General features: G+C 35.2%; 1 protein-coding gene across 5 annotated transcripts; it reads left to right on the top strand.

The window, feature by feature from the left end:
- Positions 1-355: 355 nt before the first annotated feature.
- On the top strand, positions 356-26240 carry LOC128205870 (uncharacterized). Of its 5 annotated transcripts, none has more exons than XM_052907899.1 (11): positions 356-486; positions 3613-3676; positions 4208-4918; positions 5155-5448; positions 8890-9091; positions 9335-9399; positions 11253-15643; positions 16890-17037; positions 17530-17922; positions 21971-22047; positions 23315-26240. In XM_052907899.1, exons 3-10 carry the CDS (start codon positions 4330-4332, stop codon positions 22033-22035), a joined length of 6147 nt encoding a protein of 2048 aa, XP_052763859.1. In that variant the 5' UTR covers positions 356-486; positions 3613-3676; positions 4208-4329; the 3' UTR covers positions 22036-22047; positions 23315-26240. The 5 variants fall into 5 exon arrangements, with proteins under 5 accessions (XP_052763859.1, XP_052763860.1, XP_052763855.1 ...); XM_052907900.1 differs by having other exon boundaries at positions 21971-22052; XM_052907895.1 differs by having other exon boundaries at positions 21971-26240.
- Positions 26241-27960: the final 1720 nt, after the last annotated feature.

Here is a 27960-nt window from a genome sequence, read left to right as displayed (position 1 = left end):
GTAAAATTGACATAAAGTTCTAAAGAATGGCAGTGTGTAAAATGTTAATTTACTCCCTTTTTAAGGGACTGTCCAATCTATTTATCAAATTCTAAATATACTTACCTTTAATATATACCTTTTATTACCGAATTTTAGATTAAATTTAAGTAATATTATAGATACAGTACGAGTTTTTCTTCAAAAGTGTCCTCTTACAGACGTAATAGTTAATACCGACTATACTGTAGGTCGGGTACGAAATGACTATCCAAAGGGTACAAAATAATCGAACATCGGAGGGTACGAAATAGTCAGGGAAATAACTAGTTCCCATATTGGCTACCGGCTACCGGCCTCTAGCATGGCTCAAAGTCTGAAAGCGAAAGTAAAAAAAAAGCGTCGAAGCTTGTCTATCTCAGCTGTCTTCCAAGAGAACATTATTTTATTTTCACATTAAAAGATGAAGTGATATTACCAGCGGACGATCCTTGCCAAATTAAAGAGGTAATTTAGCGATTGGTAGGGACGAATTACATTTGGAATTCTCAGCGTAGTCACTTTTAAGGATTAATCGCATTTTCCTTGATGCTGTAGAACGCAGTAGGTCACGCGACCAAATTCGATGAACTTCGTCTTCGATGAAGCGCTTCATACCAAAGGGGTTTCTCTCGATTTTTCACCCATTATATAATCTTAAGGGATGAACACACATTTTGCATTTAAAAACAAATGAAATAATGTATCTTATGACAAGTTTTTTTTTTAAATGACGTCGCACCAATCTAATCTGACCACGGCACAATGCTGTTGTTGTTGTTTTTCTAAATCTTTAGACCTTTGGGTTAAAGATAATCTGTGAAAGTGCAAGCACTTATTTCCAAAACGGTCCTTTTGTTTTTGCCGAAGGGACAGCACGCGGAATAGAAAGTGGTGGGATACAAGGAAGTCTGGGTTCTTATAGGTGCTCGAATGAAATCATGGATACCCGGGGTACAACTTTCCTGGGTTAAATCAGGGCTGAGTGTACTACATTTCCAAACAAGTTACCCTTTTAGTCCACCTAAATGGCCTTCAACAAGTCTTTTGTCAATTTTTTTTTAATATGGCAGACTCGTGACTTCCACCATCGCAGAATAAAGTAGTGAACGGTCCTTGCGCATAGAATCCTCGCGGCCAAAATTTTAAAATTATATCCGTTATAAATTCAAATTTCTACGAAAAAATTTAAGCACATATTTTTGTGTTATTATACCATAAAAACATGTTCTGATATCTAAAACACTTACATGTGTCGATTGTTTATCAAGGTATCCTGATATCTGTAAATCTGGGACAAATCTGACAGGTTGTGTACATGTATAAAACGTAATTCGTGACTCAGAATATATTTATGTGAAAATAACGACTCTAATGACAAACTCAATCCAGTTTAGATCAGTCAGGTATATATTGAACAATTTGGTCATTATATTCAACATTGATTCATAATATTACTATATTATATAAGAGAGTTGTAGCGTTACAGGGATACATAAGAAATGTAAAAATAATAAAAAAGTATCACTGATAGCTCATTATTGCAACTAGTTATCCTAATAAATACCAAGCGGCACAGGCAAGGGAGCTACTTGTTCCAACTGTTTACGTCTTGCGGTAATACATGTATGCCGCCTGGGATTGAACCCATGACCTCCAGCTTGATAGGCGGACGCCTTAACCAATAGGCCACCACGACGGTCAAATATTAAAATAAACACTGATGTCATAAATCCTTGCATGTTATACAATATGAAAGTCAAGTTCTGTATGCATTAAACAAGGCATTAAATTGTTCAATCTAGCAATGTTTAAGAATTAAATAACAGTGTGTTATGTTTTTCATAATATGATGCCTATGTCTTAATGTGTTACCTTCTTTCAATAAAGTTATTATTATTATTATTATTATTATTAAACTAGGCAGGGTTCAAATTTAGCGCTCGCTTAATGCAAGTCAAAATTGGAGAATACGAGTTGAATTTAGAGACACTCGCAAAGATTTGCATGTTCAAAATTTGCAGAAAATTGCAAACCTCAAAAGAGATATTTAAACATAATCGGTGATCAATTTCTGTACAAAAGATGTAAAACTAATTTTAGAAATGCCTACTATCGTTTTCCGATAAACACACAGAAGTTGATGCAGTGGTCGAAATTAGCACAAGCCCGCAAGCCCTGCACTGGTAAAATCTCTTCTGGGCTTGCTCAAATTCTGAATTTTATTTAGCAGGGCTTGTTCAAAAATATGATTCCATGCAATAGTATAAGAATTCGGGCATGTTCTTCCGAAAGTCTAATTTCAATGACTGTTGATGACATATAGATAAGCGTTCTGCACAACGGTAGGTACTCATGACTGTGTTTGTTAAAGGTACTAGTTACCATGTATACAGTTTTCATTTTGATGGCGTATTTAGCGATAATTGTATCTAGACACATTCTGTATAATGATGACAAACAAAAAGATAACCCTTTTTTTACGGGTTGTGATTTAAAATCGCCGACGGCTAATTCTGATGAGCAATCAGTTTCAAAAAGGAAGCCAAAATAAAATAATCTGTCTGTTAAAACTGTTTTTGCGGGTGCATAAATTTTCAACTCACAAAACCTGAAACTCACTTGCATATTTTAAGTCAGCCCTTTGTGTTTGCTAGGGAAAAAAAATATTGTATGGAAAACACTGATTTAAGGCATAGTTTTAATATATGATCATATAATTGTACAATAAGGTGCGTAAGCCAGGATAAACATCACTAAAAAAGCCTGGGTGGCGTTTTTGAATGACTAGTAGATAAATACAATGATAATTTTGGCAATAGTTATACTCGCCTATCACCATCCATAATTATATTTTCTGGTGTGTCTGATTGTCATACTGCTCGTCTTGGTTGTTTGGCTGTCTGTGTTAACCCCTGCCCTGGTGCTCTTACCTGCCAGCCAATTAGTTCCCTTACAGCATCCTGGAATCACAGGTTCAACAGTCTTCCCCATTTTTTTTCCCCGCTCTTGAAAAGTACCGTGACCGTGCTCTGTTGCCCCAGGAGACCACCCCCCCCCCATATTTTATGTGTTTTAGGCAAGATTTTTTCTTTGTAGCAGGAAATATCATAAATGTTATGTTTTTCTTGTAGCTTAGTCTTTCATCTTTCTGACTGTGTAAAAGTATAAGATTCTATCAATTGTTTTAGGAAATATTTGACTTTGTTACAGCAATCTGGTTTTAGGAATATCTGGAAATGTTTAACCATAAATAAATGATAAAAAATATCTACTTAACATAGTGATATTTTTCAAGTACAACTTATGAGTGTGGTAGTTTCGAATTAGTAACGGTCCAATTTTCTGTCTAAAAGACATTGGAGGCTTATTTGGGAATTATTGGTCGCTTAAAGTATTAAATTTTTAAAATGCTAATTTTTCAGTTGAAAGGCCTAATTTTTGCTAATTTTTTACACTGTTGAATTGGTTTAATTGAAACTTTGCTGACTATAATCATATATATATATATTTGTCTACAATGCATTTATTATCACTATTTTTGTAAAACTGCAGCCTGATGAAGGTTGAAATTTAATATGACTCTTGTTTCAGGTCGATTGCAGTTGTGCATAGGCCAAAAAATGGTTTGGTTATGGTTACATCCTTTCAAAAACAGGTAGGGTAGGTAGGTGTTTTATTGTTTTATTTCCATCTTTGGAGAGTCGTGTTAAAGTAATCTTCTCTATAAAGTGTTAAGGGTTTTAAACAACATATTAAAAACACACGTAAAAAATGAAAAAATAAAATAATAATGTATATTTTTTCATTTTATTTTAACAACTGACTATAAAAATGGTTGGGATGGCCCCTATTTGTAGGTGGAGTCGGGTCACCTGAACAGAATGTATTTTTGTTAAGGCCATATATTGAATTGTGCATACACTTATATGTATGTTGATGTAATCATTTATATTTATTAATTCTTATTATTGCTTATGGGACATGCAGTTTCAATGACAGCATGCATTGGAGAACAAACACGTCCACATGATGCTCTATTATACATTAGTTCTGCTAAGAAAAAGATGATATGAAGGATTAGACAAATATTATTGTGTTGAAAACAAAAATCTAGTTATAAATAAATAATAAAATATATGCATTTATCATTATTATTTAAGTAAAAAAGCTGATTTTTCTGTTCTAGGCCAAACTATTGGTTTATGACATGGGGGATCATTGTTGAAATTTTCCAAGATGGCTGATGAGGAAAATTTTTAAACATAGCTTTCATCGAGAGAACAAAGTTAGCCCTTCAAGAACTTCATCATGGCTTGCAAAATGCTGAGTGACAAAGAGCAAAATCAAAACTTTTGTAAAACCCATTCACTTCTAGTTGACATTGGAGGTGATATTTTACGTGATCTTATTGAATATAAGCTCAAACTGTCTTCGTTGGATATCATAACACACTTGAAGGATCCAGCAACTGTTGGAATTATTAATAGTTTAGAAAAGAAAAAGGTTTTATTCAAAACACAAGTCAAACTTCTAACTTCCGCTAATCCGGATTTGAAAGAAATGGACATATCCCTTTTAACAAAGGTTTTGCTAGATACAAAAATAAAACTAACAAAGAATGAAAAGGATTTAGTGGAAGGTATAAGGAACAAACGAAATCAGCTTGGCCATGCAGTTAGAGCTGAACTAGTGGATCTTTCTTTATTTGAAAAGACAAAGATAACTTTTGGTGACTTAGTCAAAAGTTTGGATAAGAAATTAGCAGAAACGGTAAATGAACGTGTTTCCCTATTGGAGAAAAGGGAGCTTGTTTCTCCTGTGAGCAATCTTTCAGTGGTACAACTAAGATGTGAGGAACTACAGATGAAACTTGTGTCGAGTGATGAGAAACCGGCAGGTATTTCTGCTGTTTTTATAATACCGGTTTGATCCAAATAATATTACAGATGACTGTTTTGAAAACTTGCATTCTTTTTCCCAGTTTGCACTGATACTTTTATTTAAAATAAGGATTTACATATTGAAATGTATATTACTGCATTGAATCAAATTCAATCAATTTATTGTAAAATTAATTTTGTCAGAGTAAATCGATATTTTTATAAATTAAACGAGCAGTTTGTCTTTTTACAGAGGACATTCTATCTCTTCGAAAGTATGGAATTGCTTTGTATATGAGAAATATTGCTCGCCATTTGGACGGTGATGTTTTTCTACAAGCCTTGAAATCAGAAGGTGTAATTTATGACACCACTAAACGCAAACTTCAAGCAATCACAGACAGAGAGGAACAAGCAGCACAGCTAGTTCTTTATGTTCTTGATGATATCGGAGAAAATGTTCTGAAATTTTGCAAATGTCTTCGAGACCAAAACTCACTTCTAGCTGATCAAGTAGAATTCAGTTCATCAGAAGGAGCGGAAACAGGTAAATTTTACTGTGCTGGACTCTTGACTGTATTTTAACTGAAGTAATAAGATAATGGATGCCAGTATGTTACTCTTAATTTATTCAAATTTTTATTTTTCGTCATGCATTATCAAAACCCCTGTAACTCACACAGGTCATACATATATATTTATATATTTCATTTTTACCCACTGTACATTCGTATTTTTGAGTTAGCATGTCTATTAAAGGGACTAGACACAATGATACAATTGCAAGAAAGAAAGATAATTGTTCAAAAATTACACACAATTGATAGTGTTATGAACAACGCATTGAATCTTACTTACTGACAATCACATCGCTTACGACACATGCATCTTTCCAAGTGTTTGTGCATTTTTAGCTGGATTTTTCATCGAAAAATTATGGGTTTATAGAAGGGCGAAAACAGGGTGGGCGTGCGGGTTGGCGTTAACAATTCTGTGTTGAAGTTTTCATTTCAAGTAATAAAATTAATTGTTTTTATCTAATGGTTATCAAACTTGATCAGACTATTTGTCTGCATTTTATCTTGAATATATATGAATATTGGTCATCTCGGGTAAAAAACTAGGTCACTAGGTCAAATCTTTAGAAGAAATATTTCACAGCTATAAATTCAACAATTTTTATCAAATCTTGATGAAACATGGTCAGAATGCTTGTCTGCATTTTATCTTGCATATTTTTTAATATGGGTCAGCCCGGGTCAAAATCTAGGTCACTAGGTCAAATCTTAGGAAAAATATTTCCATGTCATAAATTCAACATTTTTTTCATATTTTGATGAAACTTGGTCAGAATATTTGTTAGCATAATATATTGCTTATTTTCTATATCGGTCATCCCCAGTTAAATTCTAGGTCACTAGGTCAAATCTTAGGAAAATCTTGCAACAGCAAAATACAACAATTTTTGTCAAATCTTTATTTAACTTGGTCAGAATATTTGTCTGCATACTATCCTGAAAGTTCTTTAATATGGGTCATCCCAGGTCAAAATCTAGGTCTCAAGATCAAATCTTTGTCTACATGTTGTCTTAAACATTTGTGAATATGCGTCACCTCGGATCAAAAACTAGGTCACTGATCAAATCTTAGGAAATATTTTCCCGATGTAATACAAAAAATTCTATGCCTACCGAACCTATCAATATCAGTCAACAACTAAATTCAATTGCTATTTTATAAACACACATCCCAATCATGAATTTAATATCTACCCAATACATATTTTTCAAAAATTTAAGTTTTAATTAACTTTAAAAATATTTGTGTACGTGTGTCATCTAGGGTCAAAAACTAGGTTCTTGGGACAGATTTTATTTGAAAGCTGATGTTTTTATGAACTGTTCATTTTTCCTCACACAAATGGAATAGTTTCTGTTGATCAGGTTATTTGTATAGAAAATACTAGGTCACTAGCTCAAATCCTAGGTTTGCAAAATTGCAGCGTCAAATAAAAAAATCTGGCTTTAATGCGGTGTTGCCGCATTGGTGTCTTGTTCCAATTCGAAATTCACTTCAGTTGTCTAAGTCTTGACCACATAAAATCCAGTAAGTTTAAAAAAGCATCAGTAAAATTCTCATCACATGACTTGCACTTGCTTAATATACACACTTCATGGCTTCCGGTAAGAACAGGCATTGCAAGAAAGTTAAAAACTGCTGAGAAACAACATAGATACAGAGCCTGACAGTTCGACATCAGTGATAAAATTGATGGATGGAAACACTTAAACAAGGTTAACTCTGCTGAAAATGACCGCCAGTTGTTCAAATGCTTATTGATAGTTAAGTGTGTGAAACGATGAAATGCAAGGTTTTCAACAAAAAAACAACAAGACAATCTGTGCTTTTTTAAAGTAGAAAACCATTATTGGCTATTTCTGAATGGAGAAAAACTCAGCTGAGACTGGGAGTAAGATTGGTTCTAGGCTGAGACAACGACATGATTGTTGTGTTTATTCTTTTAATTACAAAAATGATGTTTTATTGGTCTTGTACAACTCGCATTGACAATTCTATGCTTGTTTTGAGAAAATACTGCATTTAATTTGCCGATTTGGGGAACATCTGGTGTCTAGTCCCTTTAATGCTGTTATTTTACAGAAATAAAGAGGTTGCAAAACATTTACAAGTGAAGTGTATGGACAACTATGTTTATGTTCAGGTACAAGCTGATATTAGTAAAAGCTTGCGAAATCACCTTCCTCGAGCATTCGTACTTGCAATTTTAAGCAATTAGTACACACACATTTCATATATTCCTGAATGACAATGCGCAAAAAAACTTACAAGTATTAAATGTTTTGCAACCTACATTTTTCTAAAGAATAACAAAAACAAATAATTTTAATTTAGAGTATAGTCTTTTATTACTTTTAATTGCTTTTATTACCCCCTGCCGAATCAAATGTTTCGGGAGGGCGATATTGTTTTAGCGTTCGCCTGTTCGTCCCTCCTTCTGTCTTTCTGTCTGTCACATTTATTTAAATCTGGAATTAAATCATGATACGGATTGGTCAGATGATGTTCAAACTTGGTCAAAATATCTCCCCTTATAAAATATTGACTGCTTGTAAATGTAGGTCACATGGGATCAAAAACTATTAGGTCAAATCTTGGAAAAATATTTGGAACACTCCTTTAAATAAACTCTTCGATTAATTTGCAACTTGGTCATGCGGTGTCTAAAATAGGTCACTGGGTCATCTCTTATATGTGTATGACCTGTATGATTTGGAACCAAATCACTGGAACCATTTCTTGGTAGGGATTGTTTAGATTAAGTTAGGTTATATGGAGTCAAAAACTGATTGATTTGATTTGGTACTGATTGGTCAGACATTATTCAAACTGTGGGCATAATGTTCGCCTTTATGTAATCCTGGTAGACTCTAAAAGAAGGTCACATGGGGTAAAAACTAGGTCGTTCGGTCAAATCTGGTGAACAAACATTATATCCTCTCGAATCTTCATGAAACTTTTTATTTGCCTCAATTAAATTATGGCTTAGTTTGAAACTAGGTCACATGGGGTCAAAGTCTAGTTCTATCCTTAGAAAAACCTTGGGAACACTCTAGAGGCTAAATTTTTGCATATTTCTGGCCTAATTTAATGTAACTTTATCAGAATGTGTGCCTTGATGAAATATCTTATTAATTTGAAACTGGGCATCGTGGTGTCAAAATCTAGGTAACTAGTTCAAATCTAAATGCTACACTATATACAATATTCTTTATTTCAAGCATTTGCTTACACACTCATATCTCATATATCCAATGCTCATAAGAGTCCATCACTCTGCAGCCGTATTTCATGTTTCGGTTGGAATATTTCACGCTTCATTTTCATGCAATCTTCTTTCCCTAATCTGGCGTGGGATATCTATTTAACGAATTTGCTTGTTTAAAAATGTTTAAATATCATTTGATAGGCAAGAAGTTAGCAGAGATTGAAGGTGAAGAAATTATTAAGATATTGACTACGACTTTTGAAAAGGTTGAATCCAAAAGTGTGTCATCAGAAGACGTGCATGTCCAAGTGGAAAGGTGCAGGAAATGCACTGTGAAGTTTTCAGTGGTCAAAACTTGTATTGAGAAAGCATTTGAAGTCGAGTTGAGTGGAAACAATAGCAGGTACGTGTATACAAATAATGATATTCTACAATAAACTGTACTCTAAACAAGTCATGTTAACCAAGTGATTCAGCTGAGTTAGAAAATATAAATTTTATAATTTGTTATTTGCAGAGCTTTAACAAAATAAGAACAAAAAAACACCTCCAAATTCATAAGTAGTCAGTTCATATCCTCCTGTCTGTTGATACTTGCAACATACTGGGGTCCGATTGTTAAATGGTTCCACATACTGTATTTCAGAGTACATGGTATTTGGTGGAAACATGAAGACATAAGGGATGAGTATGAGAAACAAACTATCACAGGTAATAGGACAAATCAGAATTTTTTGGAATCACCTACACAATGTTTGTTTTCAAATGGGAAATTTCAATTATAAATACTTGTTTGAGATCTTTCCGAAGCACAAATTACAATAAATATAAGAAAATGGTTCACAAAAAGGTAAATAATTGAGAACAAGAACATATATGATTCAGTTTTGACAAAAAAAAATCAATATTCAAAAAATAGAAAACATTTCACTTAAAGAGCATAAAGAGCTCAAGGTGAGCTATTGTGATTAGTCCGTCCGTCAGTCAATCAGTCAGTCCGTCCGTCAACAATTGCTTAAAAATACTTCTCCTCTGAAACTACGTAGCCAAATCAATGAAACTTCACAGGAAGCTTCCTTGGGTGACCATCTACAAAAATACAACAAGGGGTCATGATTGATCAACAACAACAACAAAATGGCCGACTTCCTGTTTTGCTTAAAAACCCCATCTCCTCTGAAACTACTATTCCAAATTCAATGAAACTTTACAGGAAGCTTCCTTGGGTGAACCTCTACCAAAATACAATAAGGAGTCACGATTGATCAACAACAACAACAACAGCAAAAACAACAAAATAGCCAACTTCCTGTCTTGCTGTAAAAAACATCTCCTCTGAAACTACCAGTCCAAATTCAAAAGCTTTCTTGGGTAACCCCCTCTACAAAAATAAAACAAGGGGTCACGATTGACCAACAGCAACAACAACAACAAAGTGGCTGACTTCCTGTTTTGCTTAAAATCATCGCCTCTGAAACTACCAGGCCAAATTCAATGAAATTTTACAGGTAGCTTCATTACATGACCCTTTACAAATATAAAACAAGGCTCCGTCATCAGTAAAGATACGTTTAAATTGACATTCAACATTCTTATGAATGCTTAATCACAGAGTTGTGGCCCTTTGCTTTGGTGAGCGTTTTAGGGCCATCATGGCCCTCTTGTTACCTTTATGTATGATATCTGTGTTCTGCAGCAGTAACGAAAGTGTAATTATGCCCCCGAAGGTGGGCTTATTAAAATCGCACCGTCTGTCCGGCTCAATAACACGTGTCCAGGCTGTAACTTTCCCTTGTATGGACAGATTTTACAATAACTTGCCACATGTGTTCCACATACCAAGACGACGTGTCGCGTGCAAGACCCGTGCCCCTACCTCTAAGGTCAAGGTCACACTTAGTGTTTATTCACAATGGAGTGCTGCATATTGTGTCCGGGCTGTAACTCTCCCTTGTATGGACAGATTTTAAAATAACTTGCCACGTGTGTTCTTTCTTGTCCGGAGTATTACTTGAAAACTATTGAATGGAATTTAATAAAGCTTCATACAGTGATAGATCATAATGAGAGGAAGTGCAGTGTACAGGAACCGCAATTCTATTTCAGCCAATTAAAGAGTTATTGCCCTTTGTTACTTTTTTCTTGTCCGGAGCATAACTTCATAAAAAGTAACTTAACTCATTTATAGATGGTCATAGGCAATCGTATATTCTGTGCTTTAGAACATCAAATCAGTATTAACATCTCAGTATTAGCATCACTGATATTGTTTAAAGCCATTTTTCTAACTTTTAAAAACATAATCAAAAACGAATAACTGACGATAGTCCATAAAATAAAGTTGTCATTTATAGGTTGGCTTTCCAAATAGTCGACTGCAATTTCATATCAGGGCGGCGTTCGGGGGTATTAATCACCTTCAGTGATAGCTCTAGTTTCTTACAAACGTTGAGTTGTATTGTATAAAAAGCACATGCGGAAGTAAATAAAAAAATATTGGTATATGGTTTATTGACAGATTTCATTGCTGACATATGATACTATTCTAATCCACATTGTCTTAGATTCTGGCGCAAATGAGAGGGTTTTTGAAATGGACAGCGAAGAGTTTGCAGAGTATTTGTTCAAAGCAATGGAACGAAATCGAAAAGGCACCGGGCCAATTTTCAAATCTGTGATAGAGGAACAAAGCATTTCTGCAGATGTGTTTGCTTCCTTGGACAAGGAAGAATTGAAAGAATTGTTCACCGAAGCCCTTGAAAAAGAGGGCATCAAGTACGGGTTTGGCATAAATAGTAAACTTAAGAACGTGCAAACGGATATTAAAACACAGAAATTGAACTACGAACCGTTTAACGAAACCTCCGTAAATCTTAGAAAATTTGGAACATCTGGTAGCGATTTGAGGTATGAGAAGGGAAAAGTAGCTAACACCACCAGAGATCTTGTAGACCCAGTTCGTTATTTTATGTATCCAAAATTCACTAGGGATTATAAAATGGAGAATGTTGCAAAAGAGTTGGTACGTTTTATCCAGGCATGTTTAAATGGGCGTCAGAGCGGCACATTTCATTATGGCATAGCTGAGGTAGATAACAGCGCAGGACAAGTGAGAGGAATAGATACAGAATTGATTGATTTTCACTCATTTCAACATGTTCTCAAAAACAGTCTGTCAAGATGCTTTGAAAGAAACATTCTCAGTACAGTTAACCAGTGTATTTTCCCAGAACAGATTGTGTGGGTTGGTGATGACAAAAAGAATGTTGTTCTTGAGGTTGATGTTGACCCCTTTTCAGGACTCCAAGTTGACACATGTATCAAGACAAAGTTCCCAGCCCATGGTCATACTGTCGATAAGTACTTTATTTATGTAAGAAGGCCAAATTGTGAACTTGAATGTCTTGTTGAATCAAAAGCTTGTTCAGATTCAACAGTCACAATCCTGCGCCAGTCTTTGGAGGCTCGAAAGCGTTTGGAATCCACTTATAGTGATGAAATAACGAAATCAAGTATGCGATTGGCGGATTTAGTTCACAGAGTAACGGGGGGATATGAATATGTAACTCAGAACTTTTGTCCCTTCATTATCGGTGGATCTCTTCCCGAAAACCCAAGACGTGAACAAATCATTCAGAGTATCCACGAAATGAGACATGCTTTTATATCATCACTGGTTGTGTTTGATTTTGACAAATCCACTGAAGTTTTAAAAACTGTAGAAGGCACAGAGCAATATTTTGAAGTTGGATTAGCTGAGACTGTCGGTAACAGAAAACGTCGAGACAGTGGAGTAGACATCAGGAAATGGAACTACTGGTTGTACTGCAATGGCAATGATGAGCTTGATAGGCGAGACATGGATGTAACAGAATGGTACCAAGAAAGACAAGAAGGTGTGAAGTTGATCATGGATGGATTCAAGCAAAAAGTACCAGCCGATACTTCACTGTTTATTATTTTGGTATATTCGAAGCTTGTCAAGTCTGATCCGATGTATGACTTTGTACGAGAATGTACTCTTCACAACAGGGATTCTACGATTATTGTGTCAGAGTCAGAAGAAAATATCAAAAATCTGCGTTTAGACATTGCAGGTTCAGTTGGAGAACAAAGGGTTTCTGAAATCATTTTTGCCGGATGTGAATGGAAGGATGTGTCAATAGCTCTTGCTCCCAAATTCAAGCAAAATCCTGACACAGTTTGTCAGCTGCCAAATTCGAACGGGGTGATTATTGACATGACTCGGCGCGAAATACAAAACCTTCACATAACTGATATTGAAATCATCAGTGGAGATCAATGTAGAAGCAGTATTGAGAGTATGACTGACACAGAGCGTCGCGATTTCAGTCAAATGCAGCAAGAACTCTTTTTCAGGGGAAATGAAGTTACCTGGTGGAATTTTGCATTTAACAGACATGTTTGCGAACGTGATCATTTCGAGACACACAAACAGAAAATTTACCACAGGCTGAACGAAGTCGATCAGCGTATTAAAGTACACGAGATATATCACCACCCTGGTGCAGGCGGAACTACACTTGCAAAGAACTTATTGTGGCATTTCAGCCAATTCAAAAGAGGAGACAAACCAACTGAAAACGTGTATAGATGTGGAGTGTTGAAAACCGTCAGAGAACTGGAGACTGTCAAGCAAGCAGAGTCCTTCCGCACTTTCAAAGATACTCCTGATCGCGCCAAACCTATATTGCTCATGCTTGACAACGGCAGTGATGAATCATATAACATCCTTAAGACAGAATTAGAGGAAACTGCATACAAGTCTGGATATTCAACTCGCATTGGACATCCATACTGCTTGTTAATCATTGTGAAGAGAATGCCTATCAGTGTAAAGAACAATCCGAAATTGCCTGTATTATCACATGGATTATCACAAACGGAAAGAGATTGGTTTGATTCTAAAAACAGAGAGATGGAGGGAGAACATTTTGAGGATCATTTGCAAACACTCATTGCGTTCAATTTAATGCGAAAAGACTTTAGTGAAAAATATGTGACTGATATCACATCTCATGTCATGAATGAACTTCATGATAATGAAAAGACAGTACTGCAGAATCTTGCAATACTTACCTACTTTGAACCAGATGGCTGGGTCCCACGAAGTGTTTTCAACGAGGTAATGCAGATTGAAGAATCAACGCCATTTCGGTACACAATAAAAGACTGCCTGGAAGTCAATCGCCCGGTTGGGTTGCGGCGCACGATATCATATACGAGCTCACAGTCGAGACCTTGGGGACATCATGATGCTCTGTCTTTGTTTCTGAAAGAAAAGTCGATGTTGGATCGAATGCCAAATTGCGTTCTTGTTATCTCCCCTTTGTTAGCCAAAGAAGTCCTTAAGCAGTGCCAAGAGGCGAAATCTTGCACGTTCGAAGTTTTGGTCGATCAGTTGCTCGATGTTATGGCGCGACATACGGATGAACAAAACGATCTGTCGAAGCAGTTTGTACAGAATGTATGCAACCTCTTCAAAGAAAGAAAGGTTTATGTAAACGAAAAGGGTGAAACGTCAAAGAAGATGTTTTCGGATCTGATTCATTATATTCAAAATGAAGAACCGATATCAAGGGGTGATAGAAAAAATGCAGGTTTTTCAGTACTGCGACTGATGCAAAGATGTTTTAAGATATCCAAGAATCCATTTGTTGCACAACAGCTTGCACGATACTACAAACACATCAAAGAATTCACCAATGCAATAAAAGCAATTCAGTCTGCGATTGAACTCAACCCTAAAAACCCTTTCCTTTATGATACATTCGGTCAAATTTATCGATCTATGTTGGAGCAAATGACAGACACCAAAACGTGTATGCCAGTATCTGACGCTCTCCAAGCTATCGAGTACACAGAGCTTGCTGTTTCGAAGTTTCAAGAGGCACAAAAGCTTTCTGTAGAGTATGAGTGCGATTTAAGTTCATTTGGGATGGAAGTAATTACAGTGCTTCAATTTCTTGAGAGTATTGGAAAAATTAAAGACGTAGATGTCAGCCATGAACAGATTGAGCAATATCTGAACAACGAAGATATTTCCGTGCTTGCAAAATTGGAACCTCAAATGAAAATTTTTCAACGAGGAGAGGCTTTCCAGATTCATGTAGAAGAATCTCTACGCCACCTTGAATACTACGAAAGTATAATGACTGAAAAGGTGTACCAAGTGAAAGGTTCAAACAATGCCAAGCTCCTTTTGAATACCAGACAACGTTTTGAGCGATTTTACAGCTGTTCAAAAGAGCCATCTTTCAAGTACAAGTATGGCCCGACATTCAAGTGCGTTCAAGAAGCCTTTAAAATAAGAACAGATAAACGCGATCTTCTGAATCATGTACAAATGGCTCGTTCGCAGTTTGAAGAAGACAACATTGATGTATACAATCTTCTTTTCTTTGTTGGATGTAAAATACTCGAGTTTTCCCATGAGTGGGAAAAAAAGGCGCATGATGCAAGAATACTGGAATTCCGTGACGCACAGAAATACAGCAGAATACTGGTTGAAATACAGCACAAAAATAAAAGGCCTTTTATTGAGGGATACTTGTATTATGCAATTCTTCATTGGCCAACTAGAGATAGAAGAATGACCTCCACTGAAACGTTCAATGGCGAATCATTCAAAAATTACTTAGAAGAATGGCAAAGAAAATTTGAGGAAATGTTTCCAATAAGAACCAAGAAGGATGTTCCGTCTCAACGACAAAGAGTGAAAACGTATTTTACCTTGGGTAAACAAGGCCCCGGAGAGGATATTGTTGATCAAGCGCTTGTTCGTACAAAGTGGCGCAAGGAAACGGAGATAAAAGAAGGCCGGACGCGGATTGAGACAATGGAAGATGACATATTCAATCACAAGATTGGCAAACAGGTGTTCGCACGATTAGAAGGAGTCGTTGATCCAGATGGAATTTATGTGCATCACAAGGTACTTCTAACTTACATGTGCTGAACGCGCTTGGTAGTATTACCATGTGATGAGTTCACATGGTTACATTGAATACCATGAAGCTTATATAGCACAGCATATAGTTGAAGTTTTATAAAGTTTTATAAAAACATTTCGATGACAAATATTTTACTCTTGTCATGTCAAATTGCTACATATTGGGGTTACCATCTTGGCAATTGTTGCATATTGGGATTACCACATTGGCAATTATCACATATTGGGATTACTGCCTTGGCAAATGTCACATTGGGGTTACCGCCTCAGTAATGACACATATTGGGGTTACCACCTTGGCAATTATCACATATTGGGGTTACCGTCTTGGCAATTGTCACATTGGGGTTACCGCCTCAGTAATGACATATATTGGGATTACCACCTTGGCAATTATCACATATTGGGGTTACCGCCTTGATAAAGTCACATATTCGGGATACCGCATTGGTAAGGTCATATATTTGGATTACCGCCGTGGTAAAAGTCATACAATGGGGTTACTACCTTGGTAATTGTCACATAGTTGGGTAACCACCTTGGTAATAGTCACATATTGGGGTAAGCACCTTGGTAATCGTCCCATATTGGGGTTACCACCTTGGTATTTTTTACATATTTGGGTACCTGCCTTTATAATTGTGACATATTGGGGTTACTGCCTTTATAATTGTCACATATTTGGGTTACTGCCTTGGTAACTTTCATATATTGGGGTAACCACCTTGGTAGTTGTCACATATCGGGGTTACCTCCTTGATAATTGTCGCATATTTGGATAACTGCAATGGTAATTGCTACATATTGGAGTTACCGCCTTGGTAAATGTCACATATTGGGGTTATCGCCGTGGTAATTGTCACCTATTGGTGTAACCACCTTGATATTTGTCACATATTTGGGTTATGCTTGTTAACTGTTAAATATTTGGGTTATGCCAGGTAAATGTCACAAATTGGGGTTACCGCCTTGGTAATTGTCACAAAGTGGGGTTACCGCCTTGATAATTGTCACCTATTGGTGTAACCACCTTGATAATTGTCATATATTTGGGTTATGTTTGGTTATTGTCACATATTGGGGTTGCCGCCTAGGTGAATTCAGTGAAACTTGGTAGATTGTGGACGGGGTTGGGGTAGTTTTCGTTTTAGATAGTCATGTAGTATAGACATAGCAGGTGCCTTAATGGCGATTTTATCTTATTGTTTAGTCTATTATAAATTTATAGATGCAATGCAGTAATTCTCTTCGAAGATATGTGGAGATTCCTATTTGCTTGCGAAGACGTTACGATAGTTTAGCGAACAGAAAGATAACATTCGTCCTCGGATTTAGATGGAATGGACCCGTTGCTTTTGACCCTAAAGAACAAGGAGGTTTGTTACGTATGGTGTTGTTATGTATGGTGCTTGTTTGACTGAAAATTATGTTTGATATGTTATCAGGTTTTGATCCAAAAGAACAAGGAGGGTTGTTACGTATGGTGTTGTTATGTATGGTTCTTGTTTGACTGAAAATCATACTTGATATGTTATAATGTATTATTCTATAATTTTGTTTAAAACAAAGATCCAGGGACAACTGTGGTAAAAAAACTCATCTCTAGGAAATTAACATGCCCAATAAGGTCAGCAATGGTATCACATCATTTAAGCTTAGATACGCGTTTGACTTGTATGTAAGCACCAACCTTTAAACGTGGCTTTATACACACTTTCAGTTGTTATATGAGTGAATAAATTCAAATGTGAAGTATTAACTAAAAAGTCCAAAGTATGTTATAAATCAAAAATATAGACATTTTCATTTTGAATTTAAGATTACGTGGTTCAAAATGGCTAATGATTTAATTTTGTCTCGTCTTTCAGTATGCAGAGCCAATAAGAATAAAACAGCAGAAGGAGTTGATGATTCACCGCCATCTTCGCTTGAGAATGAAGCAACTGACGATATGCCAACTTCCAAGTCGGCTGTCGAAACTGGGGCTCGACCAAAAATCAAACCTGCTCAAGTTACTGAGAAGGTTCAGAAACCAAGAAACATAAGCACTCGTACAAAATCAGTGACAGAAAGTATTTGGAACAGCGAGAAGAGAAATTTGACTATTCAAAAGACTGAGTCGAAGAAAGTTTATAATCGCAACAGTATGCTTGGAAATCAGGCCAAACAAAACAGCAGCAGTTCAGATTTTAAGACGGGTACAAGCGGTTTAGATGAGTTTGAAAGCCCATCGGACAGTAAGGAGCCACAGTTTGAAGATAGTAAGATTATTTATTTTAAATATAAATGAAACTATATATGAATATTTAACCGTCCTAGTGAACAAATAAAACGTATCATGTCAATCGGTCAAACCATGTAGCCAATGTTAACGGATACAACTTTTATTTTGATGGTGGCCATACAGGTCACTTGGTAACAGGTCTATGGAAAGCTACACATCAGCCATGTGGGCATTATATCTCCCCCATCCATTGAGAGAAATATTAATTTGCTCTGTTCGTCGGTCCGTCCGTATACAACACTTCCTTTCCGCTGAATAACTATATGATGCTTAGACCCAGGACTTGATACTTGTTATGCAGATTGGTCATGACCACTAGATGACCAAAACATATTTTAAAATCAGTAGGTCAAAGGTCAAGGTGTCCTTGATGTGAAAAAAGCGGTTTTCGCTCAATAACTGAGGTCGTTTGGGTCCAGGATTTTCATACTTGGTATGCGACTTAACCATGACTAGTAGATGCACTCTAATGTTATGAGATCAGTAAGTCAAAGGTCAAGGTGGCGGTGACATTAATGTAAAAACAGTTTCCGCTCAATAACTGAAGATCGTTTTGGTCAAGAAACTGCATATTAGGTATGCGAGTTACTCAGGACTAGTAGTTGACCTCGATTTATTTGAGATCCGTAGGTCAAAGATCAAGGTCGCGGTGACCTTCAGTTCAAAAACGAAGTTGGCAGTGACCTTCCGCTGAAAATGGTTTCAGCCGAAGTACTAAAGAATGTTCGTACATAGTGACTTTATATTTGGTATGGTAGTTGCACATGACTAGTATATGACCCATATTAATTTTGAGATCAATTGGTCAAAAGTAAAGGTCGCGGCGACCTTGACGTGTAAAACGGTATCTGCTCAATTTCTTATTACAATTGGGCTTAGGAACTAAATACTTGTTATACAAGTTCGTCATGATTAGTAGATGACCCCTATTAATTAGGCCTAAAAAAAAATATGTCTGTTTCCTGTAACCCGACCGACCGTATTTTTTTACCGCCGACCGCAAATTTTTTATGCCCAAAAATTCGAAAGGTCAGATTTTAGCGATCTCTGGCCTGTGGTATTACAACGATAATTTAGTCGTGTCCAGATTCGTCGCATAGTTACAAACGTTTCCGGTTTGACATTTGTAGTATGCGTCAGTTTTGACCCGGGATATTTCGGTGTGAGAGTCGGTATCATCTGAAAGGAGCCTCAATGCATGATCTGAATGTTTGTATAACCCGCAAGAGCAATTAACACCCGAAGTGACAAGTGATTATCGATCTCGAATCTGATCGGTAACCGTGTCAATTAGCAGCACTCAAACTCAATGACGTAATATTAACTCCGCCCAATATGCAAATTAACGGATACCTTCTGCATTTTCGCTAAGTGCGGTGGTATTGAAAAACAACAATGCTAAGATATTTTTGATCATTTATTTTAAGTTGTTTTATTAAATCTCGGTTAATCAAAAAAAATATTCTTATAAGTTTTTAATGAGTTAACAGAAAAATAACCTTTTTTTCGTAGCGCATGGTCTAAAAGCGCGGGAAACAGGTGCACGCTAACTTCCTGTCAATTTTAATGAAAGTGAAAGGAGAACTGCGTAGATCATTGTTAGTGTTACAGTTAAGATCTATTACAAAACAGTATTGTATAACAGTTATGGTTATGCCATTAATGAAAAATACAATGTTGCAATATTGGCAATAGGAACGTTGAATGTTTTTGTTTACTTCCGGAAAAAAGATAAACGTGAAAGTTAAAGTAAGAAAGATGTCGTTGCAACTAAACAATCGGAGGGCATATTGGGATTTGACAAGGATGCATTGGGTTACATAACGAACATGCATAAACTAAATACTACGTTCGTCAGAGTCCGAACATATTTTTCCAAGTTTTGACTCTGTGAATGTTTTAACCACCTAAGTACAGTCAAGTCCAGAAAAGGAAATAAGACAAGGTATTCTATTAAAAGTTATATTGATTATTTTTCATCGTGCTTGAGATTTTTACAGACTGAACAGTGGATCTAATACAGCAGATCTTTTTAAAACATTGGAAATTGTTTTATTTTTTAAGTGGTGGAAACTATTTAATGAAGGTACTGTTTAAAAAAGAAAATTGTAATTATTTATTTATCAGTCATTCTAAGCTTTTTTGATACTGATTCTAGTCTATTTGAACCTATTCCAGTCCAATCTATCATTTTATAAAGTATTAATTTATATTATATTATTATATATAACGTGAAGCACGACTATATCAGGCCTTTGTGACCAGTGTAGACCAATCAGGGTCTACACTGTTCGTTGCCGAGTCAGTAAGTAAGGTTTAAGTGTACAAGCAGTCCCAAAGACCTGTACAATTCTGACAGCGCTCTAAGAGTTAAATGGTTCAGTCATTGATTCTAGTCATTTATCATTCGAAGTATTGATTTATATATGATTTGTGGAGATTCTTGCCAGTTCATGTTGTATTATTAACATCGGTTTGATGCTAGTCAGATTTTATAGTTATGATTCTTACCATGTCTAGCCAACTGTTTGTTTTATAATAGTTGCCATGTTCATTTAATTGTAATACAACTTGATATTATTACACAGTCTATAATAAAATAGTTTGTGCAATAATATCATGTTGTATTACTACAAAATGTATGCATTTTGAAAGTTTTGTTTAAAACATTTGCCAAAAATGAATTGTCTAAATGTTATTTGATTCACTTTTTCACTAGGTTATATTTGCAAAGTGTAAAGATGAACTGCTTTCCTGGTAAACATACTGACAATATTCAAAATTGCACATAATGTTGCCACTGCTGGGAGTCGAACACAGGTCTTGCCCTTCAAAAGGATGCATTCTACAACTGAAATACATGTACATTGGCTGTCAAACTAGCAGTTTTAGCTTAATTAAGGCAAAAAGTTTGAATCTATATATACCACACTGAATTCGTTTATTAAAAAATAATTCACCTGAAACAGACATGAATATTGGATCATTCTGACATTTTAGAACGTTAAAAAAAAAAAAAAAATCCCTACCTACCGACCCATCATTTTTTCAGCATGTTACAGGAAACAGACATTTTTTTTTTAGGCCTTACGAGGTCAGTAGGACAAGACCATACTGGCCTCTGAGTGAAAAACGGTACAGGATACTGTTCTTATGCAGTAGATGATCACTAATAAAAACGGGTGATAAGGCCAAACATCAATGGCACTGTTGGTTCGTCTCCACTCTAAAAGTACAAAGTTCATGTCAATTATTGAATATTTCTCAGCTACGACCTCACAATGGGGCAGACGAACGGTTTTTAAAAAAGACAATCTCTAGCTTCTACTGCTATTAATTGTTTGTTGAAACATAAGTTGATGTATTTGTGAATTGAAAACAAATAATTCATCGTCTTTTAATACGAATGCATCGAAAATTCATGCTTGTTTGGGTAGACATGTCAAGACAGTCCTGGGTTATTGTCATGAATTTACGACTACTGACTGATTTATAAAATTGCTTGAGTGCATCCTTCGGGATATTTCAAAACCGTGCCTCATGAGCAAAATATTGCTGTCTCAAGCATAATTGTATGCACACAACATGATCCAACACATCTAGGTATAATAATGGGTCCCCAGGAAAAACAACAACAAAAAAACAACTAGTTAATTGTCATCCAGACTTTTGGTTGAACAATCCCAAATTCTTACACTAGCGCTTGGTGTCAACATTTTCAAAAGCCCTGCTATATAATATTCAGAATTTGAGCATGCCCGAAAATCATTTTTTACCAACATCTACGCTTAGACTTATTTCGACTACTTCTACTATTAGACTCGGGGATAAGAATTGAAATGAATCAAATTGATACTAGAACTGAGTTGCTTCATAGTTACTGATAAGCAATGAAGTGGTATTGTAGATTATACACGAACAATTTGTGATAAAACTCCCTTTTTGTGTCGTCTATAAAGCATGGCAGGCGCAGGAATTACTTTGTAATAAAACGATTACCACATTATGGTCGATGTCTTTTTTAGATGACTGCGAAGGGGGCTGGGAAACTGTAAGCCACAACAAGAAAGGCAACAAGAAAAAGCATTGATTACACCCACAGGTTCGGTTAGTTGCTGAAAATCGAAGTATTGAATAGTTTTAAATGACAAAGGGACATTCGAAAACTATAGTGATATTTCTTTAATAAAGAACATCGTAGATTTAAATGCATATCTTTTAACAATGATTTTTTTAGAAATGCATTTTGAACAGTATTTTAAAAGAACCTTGTTTTTCGGTTTCTATTGAATAAACTTTTCTTCAGTATTTTTGTGCAAACCTTGAGAAAATAAATCAATATAACATTTCAACGAATGTGTTAAACAAAAAATTATGATGCAGATAATTATGCAAATGACATACTGCAGTAAAGACTAAATATGTTCTACTTGTATAACCTATATATTTAGCTTTGCTATTCGTAGAAGAAAGAGGCTATACTACTCAACCCGGCGTCTGCGTCGGCATAAATGTCCGGTTTAAGTTTTAGGGCAAGTTGGGATTTTCGCTCGAAAACCCTGACATTAAGTTCACTTTATACTTCACACGGTTATCACACAGGTTCATCACACAATCACACGGTTAAAGTTTTAGGGCAAGTTGGCATTTTTCTCAAAAACTTCTAAGACGCTCATTCAATGGAATTCATACTTGTTGTTTACGGCCATAATACAATTAGGTTACATATCTCCGTGTTATCGTAAATACATACAATGGCCCTTGCTTAAGTTTTTTAGCAACTTCGAATTTTAACACAGATGTCAAATATCGTTCATTTAAAGATGCACTCTTACTCCCAAATAAGATTTACCACAATTAATAATATTGTTTTAATATTCAGAAAGGAGTGAATTAAACATCGAAAACAATGGTTCTTATGAAGGATACCCAGTTTAACTTGAAAGAAATGAGCATAAAACACGGTATTCCTACCTTATGATACTACAGTAGACAACAGTGAATATTTTAACGTTCCCCAATCATTTAATATTCTAGCGATAACATTTATCCATATTGTCATGAATTTAAACTATGGCCCTTGAACTACTTTGGAAGTTTGATTGTTTTAGACAACTTTTTGTTTTAACTCTCAGAAAACGTTCATTCAAACTGCACACAGTTGTTCAATGTCATCAATTAGCTAGGATAGATAAGTCAATATTATCCTTATTAAAAATGATGGCCCTTGATTGTCTTTTATTTCTAAAAGAAAGCGGCGAAAGATTGCGCTGTCCTACGAAAGCTCTTCATGTGTCGTCTTGTCTTATCATGACTCGTTTGTTTGGGTAAAATTGGTAATTAGTCGAGCATTTGTTTCGTTATTCCAGGTCGATCCTGTGCGACCAAATCCTGAATCAGAGTTGTAAATTATGCAGTTGTGAATTTTTCATCTGTAATATTTGTATATTTCTTGTTTACCAGTACATCCTCGGTTAGTGCTATGTTTTGTGATTGTTTCCCATATTTAATCGATCTTTAGTCATGATATGTTTACAAACTTTACACTCGTATTGTGTCAAATGTTTTCTTCTTGTTAATTATTTTCGCGGCCGAATCTTCTGTTGTGACATGGCAGATTTGTATTTTTCCTTGTTTGTACATCTACTCATTGTTTATTTCAAACTGAATGTTCCAAAAAGGAAGTGTTTCAGCCTTTACAAAATGACCTCATACATATTGCAGAAATGGTGCTTGGTATTTTAAACTAGTCCTTATGTTTCTACGCTATATAAACATTGTTTATTTTTTCAACATTAGCTTTAAGAATGTGTTGAGCTATGTTATATATTATTAAGATCATCAAAAATGTTTCGAATAAAACCGGTATTTATAATCTGGCCATAATTATTAAGGCATATTGACATGACATCGATTATTGTTATAAAACATTTTTATAGTTTATATCATGCTTGAGAGTGTTTTCTAAGTTTTCATCTTGGCATTTACACCAATATGTTGAATGAGCGTAACCGTTCATCAACTAACATGCTGAAACATTACAACTACAATGTGTTCACTTAATCCGCACGCTATTAAGTGGACGTTATCTTGACAACATTGTACAAAACAGGTCACAAATAAGGTTGTTTTGCTACACATGCAGTTGTCTTGTAGTTTCCACTTTATTTTGATTGTTTGTTTAATGAAGAACTCAATAACACTATGTTTGAGAGTTTGTTTGTTTAAATAAGAGCTCAATAACACTATGTTTGAGAGTTTGTTTGTTTAATGAAGAACTCAAAAACACTATGTTTGAGAGTTTGTTTGTTTAATGAAGAACTCAAAAACACTATGTTTGAGAGTTTGTTTGTTTAATCAAGAACTCAAAAACACTATGTTTGAGAGTTTGTTTGTTTAATCAAGAACTCAAAAACACTATGTTTGAGAGTTTGTTTGTTTAATGAAGAACGTAATAACACTATGTTTGATTGTATGTTTGTTTAATGAAGAACTCAATACCACTATGTTTGAGAGTTTGTTTGTTTAATGAAGAACTTAATAACACTATGTTTGAGAGTTTGTTTGTTTAATGAAGAACGTAATAACACTATGTTTGATTGTATGTTTATTTAATGAAGAACGTAATAACACTATGTTTGATTGTATGTTTGTTTAAAGTAGAACTCAATACCACTATGTTTGAGAGTTTGTTTGTTTAATGAAGAACTTAATAACACTATGTTTGATTGTTTGTTTGTTTAATGAAGAACTCAATAACACAATGTTTGATTGTTTGTTTGTTTAATGAAGAACTCAATAACACTATGTTTGGTTGTTTAATGAAGAACTCAACAACACTATGTTTGATTGTTTTTTTGTTTAATGAAGAACTCAATAACACTATGTTTGATTGTTTGTTTGTTTAATGAAGAACTCAATAACAATATGTTTGATTGTTTGTTTGTTTAATCTTCAAGAACTATGAGGAATGTGATAGTTGTTAAACGGTGGTTATTGATTGTTAAACTGATTCAAGTGTTACTAAGCATGGTTTTATACATATATGATATACACTGCATCAAAATCTGATTGCTTTTTTGTTCCTTAATATGTGCCATAATCATACCTCCCCATCTACGAAGGGAGAAACTATGTTTTATAATTATCTATATTATTTTTTGTATATTTATCTCCAACTTTGTCGAAAAATGTACTAAGGAATATGTTATACAAATGTATTTGCTAAACATCAATAGATGACATTATGATATTATTCACAGCGCAAAATTATTACTCTTGGTTTTAGTTTGCAGAATTGTCCCCTCTGGTTCTTAATCTTCCTTTAAAAAGTTGTCCAAAGGACTACTTGCAAAAAATGGAAGGTATTTAATGAAACTTTGAACATTGATAGTAACAATGTGTAGCTGTTCACACCACAGATACAATTTCCGGATTGCGAAATACGCAATGACTATTAGTCTTCGATCAATTGTTGCTTTACGTTTTTCCCCTTTTCCTTCCATTTACTCGTGAATAAATAATATCTTAAATATAAATCTGGAACTACTAAAAGGAATTTGGAAGAAATTGCAACACTTTTATTGTACTGTTACATCCCCTTGTTTTTATTCCCATTTCATTTTGCTTGCTCATTTCAATGCTTTTACCCTGACATAACATGTTCCCGTTAAGGGTGGACGAAGCGATTTTAACATAGAATTTCTAGTTATTTTATATAATTGGCCTTTTTGTAAAACCGTTTTATTGACATTTGAAGTTGTATATTGTTTAAGTGTCTGTTTTGGGAAATTAAGGTTTTGAATTTGATGAGTTGATAGAAAAATACCAAATAGCATTTTTTTGAAACTTAAATAGGTTTCCAAAGAGACCCATATTGTTTGGTTTAAGACTAAGCAATTAACTTAGTATATTGCCAAGTATTGAAAAATTATTATAACGATGTAAACAGAAAAAAGTGTCAATAAATGGTGTGATTATTTCATGCTAATGATATTTTATTCAAATTGCAACTTTTTCATAGTAATCAAATAAATATATGCTTGTGGTTTACTATATAGTGTGTAATAAATTATAACAATACATTTTTGCTAAAATTTAGCTTAGATTGTAACTGTGGTTAGCATATGGATGTCTTGAATGCATGAACAGAGCCATACTTAAAAGGTTAATTTTGCAATTGTTTCAAGCCATATAATTTATATATTAAATATATCGTATTGTATTTAAATCTGTATGTTAACTGTTCGCAAGAAATAGCCCATATTTGAAGAAATAAAAATCAAATCAATTAAATTCCATCTCGGATTGTCCGTCTGGACCATGACTGTCATTTGATACATCGAGGGACGAGGAGAAATATACTTTAATCAGGATCACACAGTATGGAGTTGTGGCCTTTTTGTGGAAAACATACTTTCCGTTTCTATGCAACACACGGATTGAAACGGGTGAACTTTACAACGTATGTATAACTATAGTGCGATGTTTTGTCTGGATTAGGACAGAAACTCAAAGGTTGTGAATATTTTAACGTTCGTTCGCTATTTTGTAGACAAACGACTAAATATCAAGCACGGAAAATATGATGTACCTATAGCAATTCATGCAAAAGTTATATAAGTGGAGTCCACATGAATTTTGAATACCTTTTGCATATGACCCTTTGAAAGGTTAATTCATTTGGTCGGATTTTATATAAACTTTATTTGCTCATTGGACGTAAAATACATTAACTGGAAAACAAAGTAGACTCTACTACCTGCCCCGGCGTCGGTCAAAGTTTCATGGCAAGTTGGCATTTTTACTTATACCTCCAATTCTCTACTTCTATTTTACTTAATACTTCACCGAGTTCTTCAGGTCCATCCTACATAACTCAATAGTATCCTAAATACAAATTATGACTCTCGGTCGCTTAGAAAATTGGGTAATAAGTTCGGGGGACATTGAGTCCGGTTCAAGTTTTAGGGCGAGTTGGGATTAAATAAAAAACTTCTATACCCTTCATTCAATTGGCTTCACACAAGTACTGACAGCCAACAAACATTTAGGATACATAACTCCATATTTACCCTTTATATAAATTATGGCAATTTATTGGCTTTTATTTTTATTTTTTACATCTTTTGCCTGTTACATTTTTACTAGGTTTTCACAAGGTGAAACCAATGGCGTTTGCCGTTATTTTGGCGGCGTTTCTTGTTTCATCATTATTGTATTCATTTCCACGACCAAACGACGTATAGTCGAGCGGGCTGTCCTACAATAGATCTTGGTTATTGTGAACTCGTCATAGTTGGCTACATGACTGATGTATTTATTGTGCATGCACTCGTCCGTCAAGCCATTAAGTGTTGACAAAGGTTACGCTGCCAAACATGATTGCAACGAGGTGAGTAAGGTAACCGCTTATTACTCAAAAAGTGAGGTTGGTTTGCCGGCAAACGTGTGTATATAGCAATAACGCCACAACGAGGTGGCAAATGAGACGATGGGGCATATTTGCTGTTGTATGTGGGCGTACCATTGATGATGACTTTGCCTGTGTGTGGGGGTGGGTATGTGGTATTATTTAAGTGTACAACGGTCAAGGTCGACATAGGCGGTCAACTATCAAAAAGGTATACATGAACTTCAGATATATTGTCGAGAATGGTAACCATTTACTGTGCGGGGGTTTGATACTGACACGGCACCAACATTGGCAACGATAAAGAGTATGTTGCTTCGACTAGTAACTGTCTTACTTTCGGGGATTTGTTATGACATGACTCAAATATGGCAATGATTAGCTAAGGCAATGCAATTACGTACAGGGGCACGTCCTGTAGTAAACTACACGATTCAACTCATAATCCATGCATACTTGGTCAAAATGTTGGTCTCTATGTCATATATTGCTTTAAATTAATACTTTTGAGGGTTTGTTAATTCCCCGATTTGCAGGACATTGTGTATCCCTCAAAAAACCGTCGAGGCTCGTTTATACCACTAACGGAACCCCGCCTTGTTC

This window comes from Mya arenaria, chromosome 10 (genome assembly GCF_026914265.1).
Source record: "Mya arenaria isolate MELC-2E11 chromosome 10, ASM2691426v1".
NCBI classification, from domain to species: Eukaryota; Metazoa; Mollusca; class Bivalvia; order Myida; family Myidae; genus Mya; species Mya arenaria.
The sequence above is the reverse complement of the archived record's forward strand: the minus strand, read 5'-3'. Positions and strand labels throughout refer to the sequence as shown.